At 42.1% G+C, this 17,802-nt stretch overlaps 1 protein-coding gene across 1 annotated transcript; it reads left to right on the top strand.

Annotated features, from left to right (window-relative positions):
- The first annotated feature begins 1,606 nt into the window (after window positions 1-1,606).
- Window positions 1,607-17,446, top strand: LOC134405504 (vomeronasal type-2 receptor 26-like). The gene is made up of 6 exons (XM_063136748.1): window positions 1,607-1,687; window positions 3,233-4,081; window positions 5,944-5,985; window positions 8,750-8,977; window positions 9,734-9,860; window positions 16,545-17,446. The coding sequence occupies exons 1-6, from the start codon at window positions 1,607-1,609 to the stop codon at window positions 17,444-17,446; spliced, it is 2,229 nt and encodes a 742-aa protein (XP_062992818.1).
- The last annotated feature ends 356 nt before the right edge of the window (window positions 17,447-17,802 follow it).

Below are 17,802 nucleotides of genomic sequence, written 5' to 3'. Positions count from 1 at the left end.
TCTGTCCAGATAAGGGCGTAGTTGGTATATCAACCTAAGCTGATAAAAGGTGCTCTTTGCCACCGAGTTCACCTGTGCCTCAAGTGACAGTTCTGGATCCAAGAGCACCCCCAAACTACGGACCCGATCCTTTAGGGAGAATGCAACCCCGTCCAGGACAGGGCAAACATCACCTCGCCGGACAGATGAACCACCTGCTAACAGTACCTCCGTCTTGTCTGGATTGAGTCTCAGTTTGTTAGCCCTCATCCAGTCCATTACCGTGCTCAGGCACTGGTTCAGAACAGTCACTGCCTCACCTGGGTTTGATGAAGAGGAAAGGTAGAGCTGGGTATCATCCGCATATTGATGACACCTCAGTCCACATCTCCGGATAACCTCCCCCAGCGGCTTCATGTATATGTTAAACAGCATAGGGGATAAGAGAGAGCCCTGTGGAACCCCATGGCTTAGGAGCCACGGCACAGAGCAATAATCCCCCAGCACCACCTTCTGGAATCGGCCATCCAAGTAGGAGCGGAACCACTGCAACGCAGTACCTCCAACTCTCAGCTCAGACAACCTATCCAGAAGGATACCATGGTCGATGGTATCGAAGGCCGCTGAGAGGTCCAGGAGAATCAACAGGGTCGCACTCCCCCTGTCTCTCTCCCGACAGAGGTCATCCCACAGGGCGACCAAGGCAGTTTCCGTTCCAAAACCAGGCCTGAAACCCGATTGAAATGGATCTAGATAATCCGTTTCATTCAAGAGTGCCTGGAGTTGTCCTGCAACCACCCGCTCAAGCACCTTGCCCAGGAAAGTTTACTGAGCTTGTTATGCCTCCCCTACTGTTGACTCATAATATTTTCTCACATTTCATATCTATGTGATAGATGCACTTCAATTGCATTAATGTGTTTCTGACATCAGATAATATACACGATCAGTGAGCAGTTGCTTGAACTTACTTCATGTCTTATATATTTATTGCTTCACTGAAGCTGTGGTACACAGATTCTCAACAAAGAGCACATTCTGAGTCTTGATCCATGAGCCCAATCTTCTTAAAGCTTGCTTTATCAAAAGTTAATAAGCACATCATAGCTTACATGCGGTCTATTTGCTTGTTTTGTTGGTTTTCTTATTGTTGTGTGTATTGAAATGAGCCAACTCCAATAAATGCATGGCACTGTTAGTGTGATTCCTAAACATTTTGAGCACTTAGCTCTTCATGGGAGAAATAGCTGTTTTAGAGGTCTAACTGTTTTTACTTACCCCTTTTATTTTCTTCAGTGTTTTAGCTGAATTTAAGCTATATTTCAATTCTGAAAGTATGGAGGTAATTGATGATGAAGGGTACAAATGCATGTTGTCATTGTTTCTTGATTAAAGAGCCTGTACCTCTTATTCCAGTTCAGTGCCTAAGAACTACCAGCATGTCCTGGCCTTGGCATTTGCTGTCAAAGAGATCAATGAGAATCCAAGAATCTTACCTAATCTCTCTCTGGGGTTCTGCATCCTCAATAGCTACTATGCAGCAAGGATAACCTCTAAGGCCACCCTGAACCTGCTTTCCACACAACATAGGTTTGTCCCCAACTTCAAGTGTCACAACCAGAAAGGTATGGTAGCTCTCATTGGAGGTTGCATCTCTGAAACTTCTACCAATATGGACATCATTTCTGCAAGCTATAAGACTCCACAGGTAAGCATCATGCATGGAGGTAGGGAGACTTCACAAGTATGAATCAACATCTTCATTTCAGCAAAGCATTGTCATATTGCTCTGTGATCTTTTAATTAGCAAACTACTTAAGTGCAGGCAAGGTGATAATACAATTATTGTGATTCACTGCTCTTTAGAAAACTATATCCCCAAAATGGCTCTTCTGGAAATTGGAAGGAGATTTTCACACAGGAATCTGTATTGTGCCTGTGATCTTCAGTATTTTCATCATTGATTTAGATGAATGGATGGATGGAATCCTTATCAAACTTGCAGTTGACACAAGCAAGGAGGGTTGGTTAACACTCCAGAAAACAGCAGTAACATTCAAAATGACCTTAATAGAGTGGAAAACTGCCCTGGGGGAAAATGAATTCAACAAAATAAATTCAAAGTTACGCCTTGAGATTTAAAAAAGAAAAGAAAAATGCACTGCTGTAAGATGAGGGATCCATGGTTTGACAGTAGTACATGAAAAGGATTTCAATACTATGGTCCGTACTGTTATGCAGTGGGGTATAAAAAAGCCTAAAGCTGCAATCTGGAACACACTTTCCTAAGAGTAAGGCCCACTGAATGTCAGTGAATTTTACTTGTGAGTAAATATGCATAGGATTGCACTGTAATTCAATTTTAGGCTGCATTAATACAACCATGGCTTTCAAGGCTTTGGCCCGATCTACACCAAGCAGCCAGACCAAATGCAGTATATTAAGTACAGTTCTTGATGCTGACTTTTAAGGCTATGCACAAATGAAGATGGTCTGCAGTTCGTTTAACATAGAGGAATTTCAGTTTACAGACAGGCCTTAACATAGATGCCACTACTGTGTAGGGTGACCATATGAAAAGGAGGACAGGGCTCCTGTATCTTTAACAGTTGTAGAGGAAAGGGATTTTCAGCAGGTGTCATTTGTATGCATACAGCATCAGTGAAATTCCCTCTCCATCACAATAGTTAAAGCTGCAGACACCCTCCTCTCTTTTGTATCTGGTCAATGGGGCAGGACTCCTGCAGCTTTAACTGTTATGATGAAGACAAAATTTCACCAGGTGCTACATGCATACGACTGACACCTGCTGAAATTCCCTTTTCTATACAACTTTAAAGATACAGGAGCCCTGTCCTCCTTTTCATATGGTCACCCTACTACTGTGGCACCTATAATACACACTTTGCAAAAAATTGAACTCATTGATCCTGTTCAGATGACAAGCTAAGCCATGTTGGTTAAGCATTTTGATCTCAACTTTATGGCTGAGCTCATTAGAGGAAAGGACTTGATTACATTAAGGAATGCCTATGGTAAACGCATTTGAACAATGGAACCTATTGTGTTTGTGGGGGGTGGGTTTCCTTACTAGAGATCTTTCAAGCAGAGTTTGTGCAGTTGTTTGTAAGAGGATCATCAATTCTAAATTGCCCTCATCACACAGGGTTTAGTTGGACTAGAAGGCCAACATACAATTCTATGTTTCTATGATTTTGGATTCTCTTATAATCTTAAATATAATTCCATGCAGCTCACCTATGGATCATTTTTGCCAGCACAAGGTGCCAAATCCCTCTTCCCGTTTTTGTACCAGATGGTCCCAAATGAAGTACAACAGTACATGGGAGTGGTGCGGCTACTTCAGCATTTCAGATGGATATGGATTGGGCTAATAGCTGTGGATGATGACAAAGGGAACAGGTTTTTACAGACAATTGTGCCAATGCTTTCCCAAAATGGCATTTGCTATGCATTTATAATCAGAATACCACAACTGGATTATGTGGATAAGATGATAGATGTGATTATGCAGCAGTGGGGAAATTATGAAATCATTTTTGTGAGCAAAGCCAATGTATTTTTTGTATATGGAGAACCTCCATCCTTTCAAGTTTTAATGTTTCTAGTACCCTTCTTGTCAGTGAACCCTCTAGGTAAAGTGTGGATAGTTACATCTCACTGGGATTTTGAAACACTAACTATCTTTAAGGTTTGGGATATGCAAACCTTCCATGGTTCCATAACCTTCACTGTTCACTCAAATCAGCCCTTAGGATTCCAAAAATTTGTCCAGATGATAAGACCTTCCTGGGCCAAAGGAGATGGTTTCATCAAAGACTTCTGGGAACAGGCATTCAACTGTTCACTAAAGATGTCTACTGTCATGGAGGAGAACAAGAAAAACTGCAGTGAAGAGGAGAAGCTGGAGACTCTTCCTGGAACTTTGTTTGAAATGAAGATGACCGGCCACAGCTACAATGTCTACAATGCTGTCTATGCTGTGGCACATGCTTTGCATGCTGTATACAAATCCAGATCCAAACACAAAAGATTAGCAGAAAGAGAGAGACTGGCTATTCAGAATGTGGAGCCATGGCAGGTAATTTCACTAACTTTTTTTAAAAAGTAGGTTAGCATATGATCCAGAGCTAAACAGAATTTAACATTTGTACAAAACATTGCCAGCAAAACATTTGTTTTTGCAAATAAAAATTAATAGCATCAGCCTCAGTGGATTGGATTCAGACTTAGGTTAGACTAAGCGAAATCCATAGGACCATTGCTCTCAATTGCTCTACTTCAAGCATCACTAAGTCCTGATCAAACCCATTTTAAAATAATGATTTTCAAAATTATTATACAAAATCAGGCACCGACATTGTGCAAAATGGAGGGAAATGATAGCTAGAAATATAATGGTTTTAATTTTTGCAAACTGCCCAGAGAGCTTCAGCTATTGGGCGGTATAAAAATGCAATAATAAATAGTAAATAATTAAAATCTCCCCATAGAGAAAAGAGTTATCCAGGTTTTCAGTTATGAATGGCCTTTCTGTTTGGAATGTAATCTAGAAGATGTATTCTTCTTGTAAACCAAACATTAACACATTAGCTGGATTGTAAAGAAACTAATTGAAACTGGGTCTTCTCTCTCACTATGGTAGGTATGATTGTATCTTGGTCATGGAATTCAGCAGGGAGATCCACCTGCACAAATGTAGATTTATTTTTTAAAAGCTTTCTGCCAAACTTGAAGATCCTTTGGGGAGATGGGAATAATAATGAACTCTGACACATATGGGTTATGTACCTGTGCAGAATTGTCATTCAGAGTACTCTAGAGCTAAGCAGAGTTTTAGCCTCTCAGTTCCGAGTCTACTGCAACACAGGAATAAAGAAGGCCAGCCATCAATGTATGAATGAGGTGCGTTGTGTGAGCTCACAGATAACCACTCAAAGAACCACTGTTACATGTAAGCAGCCTGACTTTCTTCATGCTCTCTGTGGGCATCATCAGATGAGTGTTTTATCACATGCTGCCACTGCCCATTTACAGATGTTTGTGCATCCTTCAAACATCGTTGTCCACCTCCTGCACACCTCCCACTCCTTCTGCTCATTAATCCATCACAAAATAGATCCCTTTTAATCCAGCTTTCAAAATGGAACATGCCACCATTTCCTGCTGTGTGCAAGAAAAGTGGCATGATAAAAATGCCCCCTGAATGGGCCACGTGGTCACTGCTGCTTCCTGTTTCTCTGTCCCTTGTAAAGGGACTGTCACTATTGTAGGACATTAGCAGGAGGCCATAGCGATGGTAGGGAAATGTGAATAGCCACTGTCTGATGATGCTCTGAAAAGCAAGAGGAAGATGTCACACCAGAATTGAAGAAAGAAGCACTCTGCAAAAAGCCATGTTGGCACAAGCTCTGATATGCAGGTGGTTCTGTTCAATGAAGGTAGAAGGCTACGCCCAGGTAGTAAGTACCTCTACGCAGTTGTGAAAGCAGGAGAAAGCAGCAAAAGATGTTATGACTCTAATAATAATAACATAGGAAGTGACATGCTAGATCAAACCAAGGGTCCATGTAGTCCAGCACTCTGTTCACACAGTGCCCAACAGCTGTCGGCCAGGGACCAACATAGCAGGACATGGTACAACAGCACACTCTCACTCATGTTCCCCAGCAACTGGTGCACACAGGCTTTCTGACTCTGATACTGGAGGTAGCACATATCCATCATGGGCAGCAGCCATTGATAGTCTTCTCCTCCAGGGTACAAGTGTTCTAGTACTAGTAGGAGGTGGGGTTGTGCATGAAAAACCACCAACTTGGTGAAGCATTGTGATTACATTGGTTAACCCTTTTTGGGTCCTGAGTGGCAGATGTATAAGTTGGTAGAGTCCCTAAAGGATGGTGTGCTATGAATGTAGAATGAAAATGTCTTTCTGACGTCTAGGGAAAGAAACTTGACCTCCACTGGGAAGGTCAGTTGAGGAAGGTAAGTTGGTAGTACAATATCCTGATTTAAGTGGCATTATGCGGCAAGCTTTGGGAGAAAGGAGAAATCTGGGAGTACTACTATTTTATCCCTGTAAAAAAATTAGGAATAGTTGGTCATGCCTTAGAGCACATAGTTTGCTTGCTGTTCATGCCAAGGTAATAGCCACATCGAAGAAATTTATGCTTATATGTTATTAACCAAAAACAATTCAGTTGAGATGTATTGCCCATTAGGCCAACTCCGAAAGGGGCAAGTCAACTGAATTAAACTCTTCATCCCTTAAAAAGATAAGCTCTCTGTATAATTACCATGCAGTCTAATCCCGTAAAACATAGCTGGCAAATGATATAATATATACCATAAATATACATAGTTTTAAGGGAAAATGCAGATGCTCCTTCCCTTCCGGGGATTTAACAAGTGTAAAATTTGCAAGACTACAAGTGAGCAGATCTCCTGCCTAAAAGTCTGCTCAACTTTGGAATGTTCCAAAACAACTATTCTGTGAAGGCGCATAATCCATATGTGAGTCACAGGCCGTAGCTAGACCTAAGGTTTATCCCAGGATCATCCCAGGTTCGTCCCTGCCTGAGCGCTGGATGCCCTGTGTGGCACTTAGATGAACAGGTTTGACTCCAGGACAATCCTGGGATAAACCTTAGGTCTAGTTACGGCCACAGAAGCCATGAAGAAGAAACAATAATTTGGATTAAGTGAGAGATGGCTCATCAGCTAGACTTAGGCCAGATCTACACCAAGCAGGATATAGCACTATGAAAGCAGCATATAAAAGGCAGGAGCCACACTACTGCTTTATAGCAGTATTGAAGTGTGCTGACAACTGTTGGGGATCATAAGACACATAACATATACTAATTTCATAGTACTATATCCTGCTTGGTGTGGCTCCTGCCTTTTATTTTTTTATTTATTACATTTTTATACTGCCCAATAGCCGAAGCTCTCTGGGCGGTTCACAAAAATTAAAACCATAATAGAACAACCAACAGTCTAAAAACACAAATACAAAATAAAGTATAAAAAGCACAACCAGGATAAAACCACGCAGTAGAAATTGATATAAAATTAAAATACAGAATTAGAACACTAAAATTTAAGTTTAAATTTTTTTAAAAAAATTAAAATTTAAATTTAAGTTAAAATTAAGTGTTAAAATACTGAGAGAATAAAAAGGTCTTCAGCTGGCGACGAAAGGAGTACAGTGTAGGCGCCAGGCGGACCTCTCTAGGGAGCTCATTCCACAACCGGGGTGCCACAGCGGAAAAAGCCCTCCTCCTAGTAGCCACCTGCCTCACTTCCTTTGGCAGAGGCTCACGGAGAAGGGCCCCTGTAGATGATCTTAAAGTCCGGGCAGGTGCATATGGAGGAGACGTTCCTTCAAATAACCTGGCTCCAAACTGTTTAGAGCTTTGAATGTTAATACCAGCACTTTGAATCGGGCCTGGACCTGGACTGGCAGCCAATGAAGTTGTAAAAGGACTGGCATAATGTGGTCTCACTGGCCAGTCCCTGTTAGCAAACGGGCTGCCCTGTTTTGTACCAGCTGAAGTTTCCAGACCGTTTTCAAAGGCAGCCCTACGTATAACGCATTGCTGTAGCTAGGCTATCTCTGTCCAGATAAGGGCGTAGTTGGTATATCAACCTAAGCTGATAAAAGGTGCTCTTTGCCACTGAGTTCACCTGTGCCTCAAGTGACAGTTCTGGATCCATGAGCACCCCCACACACACAAACTACGGACCCGATCCTTTAGGGAGAGTGCTACCCCGTCCAGAACAGGGCAAACATCACCTCACTGGACAGATGAACCACCCGCTAACAGTACCTCCATCTTGTCTGGATTGAGTCTCAGTTTATTAGCCCTCATCCAGTTTCCTCTTTCATACACCTGGACTTAAATGGCTTTTAAAAATGTCTTAGGAGAGCTTTACTTTCTCATTATTTAATTATTATTTATTTTATTACATTTATATACCGCCCCACAGCCGAAGCTCTCTGGGCGGTTTACAACAATTAAAAATAGTAAACATTAAAAGTATACAAAATTTTAAAAAACATAAAAAAGCAGTATAAAAACAACAGTATCCATTTAAAAACAACAATTCCTCCTCATTCCCTTTGAGGAGAGTGTTGGAATAGGCAAATGAATATTTGTTCACAGGTTTCATAACATTAATTTCTGCTGTTGGCTCCTGGGTAATAATTTAGACTTTTTATGTATAATTGATATAAATCTGTTTACAAGGCTTGTAGATACTTTTTCTTCATGTTCATAGATGGGAACTTTCCTTATAAATGATGCACGTGTGTGTGCACACACACACACATTGAATACTGCTGTGTTTTCAGGAAGGGGTGTTTCTATTGGAACTATACTAAATATTTGCCCCAAACATGACTTGCTAAATATTATAGATAAAAATTGCTACTACTAATAGCAATTAGGAAAATATAAATACCCTTTCCTGAAAATACAGCTTTAATGAATGGAAAAACCCTGAGCAGTGGTGTTCTAATTACTAATTAATGGTTTTGAAACAACAGTAATAACTGTAAGATAGACAAAATGTTATGAGAGGAATGTTCCATGCAGGACAATGTGATAGAACTTCCTTAAAACACTGTTGTTATCTCAGGCAAAATCAACTCAATCAAAATACATCAGAGAAAGGACTTTCTGAAGCTCACTGCAATAATATCAAGACTTAGTCGTCCCTTTGTTCATGTTTTCTTTCAATCTAGCTCCATCACTTTCTAAGAAGCACCTTGTTCAATAACAGTGCTGGAGAAACTGTGCGCTTTGATGCCAAAGGAGCATTAGTTACAGGCTTTGATGTTACAAACTGGTTAATGTTTCCCAATGGCTCAGTGGTTAGAGTAAAAGTTGGAAGACTGGATCCCCAAACTTCTCCCGGCAAAAGGTTAACCATTAATGATGACCAAATTGTGTGGCATAAAAGCTTTAATCAGGTGAGCCAAAGCTGCAGATACAATTTTACACCTAACTGTTCATTGAGATGTCACGTACTTCATAACATGGTAAACCAACCCTGCTACATTTGGGGAGGGGCATGCTCATTGTACGAGGGGGCCTTGTATGAGTGCCCCAAACTCCTGCCCACATAACTCTGCTGCACATATGCCAATTCCAGTGCTTTTGAAAACACCTTATTGAATTCCACCAGTGGAGGTTGGTGACTCCAATGTCACTAGGACTGTGAGTCCACTCTAAGTTTCAATCAGAACCAATCAGAACTCTAAATGAACTATTTGCGGTGTTGAAACCAGGTGTGTGAAGAGCAGCACTGTCTGTTTCCCTATCTGAAGCCCAAGTGCACGGGGATAATATGCATGCACAGCTCTTGACCCAGGCTGAAAAAAGACCTTGATTGGCTAGCCTCAAAGATGCCATTGTCCTGTCTGTGCAAAGATTTCTTTCACCAGAAAAGGTAGTCATCTCTCTCTCTCTCTCTCTCTCTCTCTCTCTCTCTCTCTCTCTCTCTCTCTTTTCAAGATGAAAGAGAATTTTGTGGCTTGTAGAGATTGCCCCAAGTTTGAGGCAGGCATAAATTGTTAATGACATTCCCTTCCAAACCCATCTCTGGAGATATTTGCTGGCCATCTCTAAATCCTCACTCAATCACTGCCAACTGCCCACTATTGACAGTATAGACTTTCTGAAGACACAGGTTCTTATTGTTAGTCTTCCTCCATGCTTCTGTACAGGTGCTGCCTCTTTCTGTGTGTAATGACAACTGCTATCCTGGCTACAGCAAGAAAAAGAGGGAAGGAGAGAAATTTTGCTGCTATGACTGTGCTCCATGTCCAGAAGGGATGATTTCTCACCAGAATAGTAGGAGGCATAACATAAAGAGATATGTAAAGTGTGTGTGTGTGTGTATCTTTACCTATAAAGTGGAAGTATGTGTGTCTGATGTATGACCAAAAATGTTTACCCACTTCCAGATGAGTTAGAAACTTGAAATTTGGCATGCTGATAGATCTGATTATACAGTATGCCAGAAAAATCTAAAAACACTGAATTTGGAGTTGTACGTATTTTAAAGAATTTAATTTAATAATAAATAATACATTTTATTCATGGCTACCCTGAATGGGTTTTAGCCGAACACATATTATCACACATTATTACATAAAAAAAAATTAAAATGAGCCGAGCTCTATACAGCAATTACTCCCATCAGCACACATCTTCTACAGTAAACACATCCTAATTTCTCATTGTACTCTGTATATCTATGGTATATCTATTATTTACAATCATCCACCTGAACGTGTTCCTTCCTAATTTTTGCAGCTCTTACTGCAAAATAGGCCAAATTCAGTAGGGTCGATTTCTCTGCCGTTAGTAGATAGCCTAATTTCGCTTGGTCTGTTAAATGCACCATAGGGGCCAAATACCTAGCTAAATATTTATTCCTAGGGCTATTGTATAATCTACAGTATAATATATAGTGAACAGAGTCCTCCACCTCTTGTTCTCCACAACAGCAAATTCTTTGATCTCTGGGTATATTATTAAATCTTCCTTCTCTAAAATTTGTCTGCATGGTCTGCATTCTCAGGCTTGTAAGAGCTTTACGCAAGACTGGATTCGTAATTTCAGTTAGGTATTTTTCTTCTCTATGCTTTAATTTTATGAAAGGATAAATATTGGAGAATTTGGAAGCTTTAATTGCATTAATATCAAGCTTACCAAAATAATTCCTCAATGTTTGTCTATTCACCATGCGTTGTTGATCTATATTTCCTTCTAATATCGTTTTAGGATCTATTCCGAATTGTCTTAGCTTGGCTTCACACCTTTCTATCCAGTTGCCATGTGAGGGGTATTTTCTCTGTTCTTTCACTACCAGCTTAACTAGGTTATTTGTTGATGTTTTCATTTTGAGGTAATAAAAAAACATGTTTCTCCAGATGGTATATTCTATTGGGAGCATCCCAACTTCCGCCCTCATATAACAAATGGGTGTGTCAGGGGGAAGACCCAACAATATCCGTAGGAATTTATTTTGGACCACCTCAAGTTGCTTTATATTATCGTTGGCCCAAATTTCTGCCCCATAGAATAACTGCTGCAAAACCTTTGCCTCAAAAACTTTACATGCTGGGGCTATCATTTGTCCTCCTCTTATTCTGGCGAATGTTAACACTGTCTGCATTGATCTATTTGCTTTCAGTTTTATTGCCTCCATATGATTCGTCCATGCACCATTTTGTTTAAAAAATATACCTAAATAGTTAAATTTATTTGTTTGTTCCAGACGGTGTCCATTTAATGTCCATTTATGTATTTGTGGGCTTCTCCCGAAAACCATTACTTTTGTCTTCTGATAGTTAATGGTTAGTAATTCCTTCCTACAAATCTCACCAAATGCTTTGAGTGATCTTCGCATACCCACTAGGTTTTCTGATAATAATACCATATCGTCTGCATATAATAAAATGTTCAGTTTTCTTGAACCTACTGCCACAGGGAAATTCTGTTTAAGAATTTAATTTAAAAAACTAGGTTTATGCCTACAACTCCCTTCATGCCTTGGGCAGAACTCCTAGCATGCCTTGGATGGGAGGCCAGACCTACTGGCCATTGGTGGTCATTGTGATGCTTGGGCAGATGATGACTGTGTGCCTTTCACAACCCAGACTCATAAGGTCATTTTTGAGTAGTAAACCCAATTCCACATAAAAGGAAACAACCCACATAAATGGGCTGTGTCCATTTGTGGTGCCTCCTCCCACCCACTGTGTGTGGTTTTAAAATCATAACTAGATACAACTGTGTGGCTTTGAGAGGACTAACTCTGAACATGCTCAGAGGCACTCCATCCCGATATTGCTGTTTTCTCAGAATCTACGGGAAGTACGCACATGGCCTTTGCCCTAAAGAGGGAGGGAGGGGAGGCACTCTCTGCATGCCAAGAAACATGCCCAATGAAGGAGGGGTATGTGCCCAGGCTGGCCTGGCCCTTCATTACAGGCTCCTCATGGAGTACTTGGTGGGTGAGAAGCTCAGGCTGAGGACAGGCTGAGGACAGTCCCAGGATTTGGCCAGACCTCGGTGCATCCCCTGGCAGCTGCTTATCTCCCCTCCCCGGCGATGCTATGCCTCAATCCCCTATTGAGGACCAGCAGCGGCAATGAGAGGAGGGAAGCACTTCTGAGAGGATGAGGGCATGTTTGGGCCACCAAAGGCATGCTGGGAGGTATAGTACTACCATGTAGAGTGGTTGATCTTAAATAAAGCATGGGTTAGCAAACCAGGTCAGTATGTGCAAACCAGGTCATTATTTCTCAATCCTAACTCAGCTCGCACTTTCCTGACCTCTCACTTTTCCTGACCTTTCCTGACCTCTCATCAAATGAAAAGGCCTTGGGAGAAAAAAAAATGCACTTGGCACTGGAAAGCCATTAATGCAGTTACAAGGCAAGCTTGCCTGGGAAAAAGAAATCCGTAAACATAGTGCTACAACTAACAAGGCCCACTCTCCAGTTGTCTGTTTCACAAGGCAAGCTTGCCTGGGAAAAAGAAAACCATAACCAGGGTGCCACAGATGGCCTGCTCTCCAGTTGTCTTCCACCATACCTCAGACAATGTTCAAAGATTAACACATTATTCAGGGACCTAGGCTTATGCTTACAACTTCCAGCATACCCTGGGCAGGAGGGAAGACTTATTGGGCTTTGGCTGACATCATCTGGAAATGGCTCGCCATTCTGCGCCTGAAGGGAGAGAACCTGGGCTGGCTGCCTTAGCCACTAGGCACCATCAGAAGTGGAAGGGAAAGAGTGCACAGCTCCAGGCCCATGGCTTGATGGCAACAACCAAGCTAACCATCCGTCTGCTAGCCTGCTCCCTCACGGCTTATCTATGAGCACCGATTGCACAGGGCAGTGTGGACTGGCTTGGCCAGACTTCACTTCCATTGGGCCTTAGCAGCAGGACTACCATTGGGCAAGTTGGGTACCACAGCAAAGGGCTTGCTGGGAGTTGTAGCATTCATTTTCTGTGGAACAAGGAAAATCATGGTAGGGGCTTCAAGGCGGCCCTGGCCATCTGTCGGGGGTAAGAGAGAGAAAGAGAGAAAAGAAATGAATTTAATTAATTTAAAAGTTAACTTACAGACCTAGCATTGGCCTACAACTTTAAGATGATTACCTCATGGATGCATATCTTAACGGGGCTCAGCAACACGAGGTATAACATCATATTATATCATCATGGATTTTTTAAAAGTATCAATTGACTAAACCTATAGTGTTTTGATTAACAGTTTAAAAATTAGGGATGGCAGGTAAAATTTCTTTAAACACCTAAGAATAAAACATCATCAGCTTCACAATGGGCTGAACACTAGGGGTGTGCACAGACCCCCCGCTCCGCTTCACTTGCAGATCCGCCATTTTCCGGATCGGGCCGCTCCGCTCCGCTCCCGCTCCGCCCACTTCCGCTCCGCTCCGCCCGGAGCTCCGGATCCGGATCCGGAGCTCCGTTTTCCCCCCCCCATAGGCTTGCATTGAAAGCTAAAAAATTATACAACTTTTTTTCTGTTCAAGTTAGAAACCTCATGTTTGGCACCATGACACCTCATGGGGATATACACACGCATGCCAAGTTTCAAAGCAATCCCATCATCCCCTGATTTTTGGCGAATTTTTGAAAATCGGGCACCCCACACACAACATCCCTGCGAGGTGGGCAGGGGAGGAGGGAGGGAAGGCAGGCAGGCATGCAGCTGGCATTTCTGGGGGCATAAGGAAGTGAGCCAAGGATAAGCCAGTAATGCATAGAAAATGGAATAAATCAATCAATAAACAAAGGAGGGGTGGAATTAAAAGCAGCAGTGTTGCTCAATAAACAACAAGAAGAACTTTTTTTAAAAGGCTATATCTGTCTTTTACCAGCAATAGGGGGACGTGCCCGGGGGAGGGGGAAGTAGCTGCCAGTTCAAGACACTGACAGCCACAGCTCCGAGAAGAAGTAAAACGCTCACTTCGACTCAGAACAGGCATTGCTCCACCACTGAAAAGTGACCATTCACTTCAACTCATGAGAGGCATTGCTCCACCGTTTTACTCTCTTTGGAAGGCTCTATGGCCTTCCAGTGCAAGAGAGAGTGGGGGCACGTCCACGATGAGATGCCCTAGGGGAGCTCATCCCCTTGCACCACATCGATTCAGTTGTTCCCCAAGGTTAGGGTGGGGAGCAGTGCTGTGTTTTTCTATCTCTTATTCTTGGCTTAGTATATGATTTCAGGTTGTGTTTGTGCATTTGGTGGGGCTACTGTGTTAAAAAACACGGGGGAAAGCCCGTTCAGATGAAGAAAGAGAAGTTTCCCAGAATCCCAAGTTACCTGTTTTGCCTATGCCCTCCTCCAACTTTGGGATCATCATGACCGGGAGCTGACTCTGCCCCTCAGCCCTTTGAAAAAGGTATTTTTCCCGCCGATTTTTTAAAAACGTCTAGCCCGCGACCCGTACGATGCAGAAAGTTGAGAGTGGTCTCAAAATGACCCCCATCCACGACTCTCTGTGCACAAGAATTTTCAGAACGATAGCTTAAACCCCCCCCCCAGTTATCCCCGATTCTTTCCCTCAATGCAATCCTATGGGCGAAAAGCCGAAACGCAGTTTGAGCCCCGCGGTTGACCCGATTTTTAAAAAAATATTGCACGTGAACCACAGCACGCAGAAAGTTGAGAGTGGTCTCAAAATGACCCCCATCCACGACTCTCTGTGCACAAGAATTTTCAGAACGATAGCTTAAACCCCCCCCCAGTTATCCCCGATTCTTTCCCTCAATGCAATCCTATGGGCGAAAAGCCGAAACGCAGTTTGAGCCCCGCGGTTGACCCGATTTTTAAAAAAATATTGCATGTGAACCACAGCACGCAGAAAGTTGAGAGTGGTCTCAAAATGACCCCCATCCACGACTCTCTGTGCACAAGAATTTTCAGAACGATAGCTTAAACCCCCCCCCCAGTTATCCCCGATTCTTTCCCTCAATGCAATCCTATGGGCGAAAAGCCGAAACGCAGTTTGAGCCCCGCGGTTGACCCGATTTTTAAAAAAATATTGCACGTGAACCACAGCACGCAGAGAGGTGAGAGTGGTCTCAAAATGACCCCCATCCACGACTCTCTGTGCACAAGAATTTCCAGAATGATAGCTTCAAAAACAACGTAGTTATGCGCGATTATTTGCCGCAATGCAATCCTATGGCGAAATGTTTTCAAGATGGCGACCGGAGCGCTCCGCCTGAACTCGGAGCTCCGAAAAATGGTCGCTTCTCTTCGCCTTGCTTCTAGGGGGTCCGCGGTCCGCTCCTACTCCGCCTCTGGGTAAGGCGGAGCAGGCCAATCCGCTACTGCTTCTACGCTCCTAATCGGAGCGGAGCACATCCCTACTGAACACCAGCTGAAACAAAATGGGGTGTCCCTCAGCAGGGATTTCCACAGCCTACCTGCAGCCACTGAGAAGGACTGGAGAAGCCGTGGAACTCCTTCTGTCTCCCTCTCTGCTATCTTTCCACTAGCAGGAGAAAACCTTTTAATTGAAGGAGGGTATTTGTATGTAAGTGGGTCTGATGGGTTGGGTGCTGATTTAATTATGTTACTGTTGTGTTTTTTATTGGGGGTTTTCTAAAAAAAATATTTTAATGAAGATATTTATTTATTTATCTATGATTATAAGCTGCCCTGAGTGCCATTTCATGGCAAAAAGGCAAGATACAATTCAAATCAAATCAAATCAATTGATATAATACACTCTCATAGGTCTAGTTAATCATAACTCTGGAATCAGATACTCAATGATACTGTCCATAACAGATACTAAAGCAGACTTTTTGTCTGATCCAGAAAAAACTCCTCTTACATTAACTGACAAGAGACCATTATTATTATTATTATTATTTATTTATTTATTTATTTATTTATATAGCACCATCAATGTACATGGTGCTGTACCAGACCTCTATAGACTCAGCAAAATGTCTCCATTATGTGCCTTCAGAACAGGATCTCAGATTCAAGTGTTCTCCAATCTAGAATGGCAATATTTTATTAACAACAACAACAACAACAACTGTGCCACCACAACAACAAAATGTTCAGCATGTGAGAAGTGCTCCATATGTTATTACAATAACTCTTACAATAACCCAGTAAGGTTAGCATTATTATTATTATTATTATTATTATTATTATTATTATTATTATTATTATTATTTCCACATTACAAAAGAGGCAAAAGGCTAAGAAAGAATGACTTTCACCAAAGACACAAAAATGCCAGCCAATAAATACATAGCTTGATAAGGAACTGGATCACTAATCTCCTGTCTCAAAGAAAACAAAATGTAGTTGCACCAGAACACAAGCTTAAGATAATCCATAGGCACGTTTTGACAGCAGAAGAAAACAAAAATATGCATTCCCACTCTTACACTTGAAAGTATGAGATAAAAGTTATCCACTATTTGGGGAGGTGGAAAAAGATCATTCCTTTTTTTCAGACATGGATGCCTGCGTCAAATGTCTAGATGACCAATATCCCAACAAGGACCAGACTCAATGCATTCCCAGGGTAATAAGCTATCTCTCTTATAAAGAATCGTTAGGGGTCATCTTGACTATCGTGGCTATTTCTTTCTGTTTGATCACAACCGGAGTGCTTGGAATCTTTCTGAAGCACAAGGACACTCCCATAGTCAAAGCCAACAACCGGAGCTTCACTTACATCCTCCTCATCTCTCTCTTTCTTTGCTTCCTCTGCACCTTGCTCTTCATTGGACAACCTGGAAAGGCAGCCTGTCTTCTCCGGCAAATGATTTTTGGCATTGTCTTCTCTGTGGCTCTTTCCAGCATTTTGGCCAAAACCATCACTGTAGTTCTGGCATTCATGGCTACCCAACCAGGATCCAAAATGAGGAAAACGATGGGGAAAGGACTGACCAATTCTATTGCTTTTTCTGGCTCCTTCATTCAAGCAGGCATTTGTACAGTTTGGCTATGTACATTTCCTCCATTCCCAGATGTGGACATGCACTCATTGGATGGGAAAATCATAATGGAATGCAATGAGGGCTCTGCTTTCATGTTTTATTTTGTCTTGGGCTATCTAGGGTCCCTGGCTATTGTCAGTTTCATTGTGGCTTTCTTAGCCAGGAAGTTACCTGACAGTTTCAATGAGGCCAAATTCATCACTTTCAGCATGTTGGTGTTTTGCAGTGTGTGGTTATCCTTTGTTCCATCCTACCTGAGCTCCAAAGGAAAATATGTGGTGGCTGTGGAGATCTTCTCCATCTTGTCCTCGAGTGCTGGATTACTGGGTTTCATCTTTTTCCCTAAATGCTACATTATTGTCTTGAGGCCTGAGATGAACAACAGGGAGCACCTGATTAGAATGAAAAAATGAAAAAAAATATGTTTTCCTATTTATACTGAGATTTATTTGACTGAAAGTGCTGATGGTAGGGATATCGTAAGAAACTGAATTTAAAAATGCATGCCTGCATAGGTAAACCATCTGGCTAAACTTCTTGTGAGAACAATTGAGCAGGCATAACACACCTCAAATGGGATCCCTATCTCAAGTCTGCTTACACACTCATCACCCTACACTGCTTGCTACCCTATCCCCAATGTGGATGAACACATCTTCTGGGCCTCAGAAGATGGGATTTGCACACTATGTCTGTCCTTCTTCCCCTGTGGCTGACAATAAAGACAGTGCCAGTATAATGCTCTGATGTCTGTTTGCACCAGGGTTCA

This window comes from Elgaria multicarinata, chromosome 11 (genome assembly GCF_023053635.1).
Source record: "Elgaria multicarinata webbii isolate HBS135686 ecotype San Diego chromosome 11, rElgMul1.1.pri, whole genome shotgun sequence".
Taxonomy (NCBI): Eukaryota; Metazoa; Chordata; class Lepidosauria; order Squamata; family Anguidae; genus Elgaria; species Elgaria multicarinata.
Note: the sequence above shows the minus strand (reverse complement) of the source record. Positions and strands in the feature narration are given on the sequence as shown.

Coding starts and splice junctions, on each gene's coding strand:
- LOC134405504 (XM_063136748.1), top strand. CDS start 1,607: ATGGTAGCTCTCATTGGAGGTTGCATCTCTGAAACTTCTACCAATATG. Junction 4,082..5,943: donor AGAATGTGGAGCCATGGCAG/GTAATTTCACTA, acceptor TCTGACGTCTAG/GGAAAGAAACTTGACCTCCA. Junction 8,978..9,733: donor GGCATAAAAGCTTTAATCAG/GTGAGCCAAAGC, acceptor GCTTCTGTACAG/GTGCTGCCTCTTTCTGTGTG.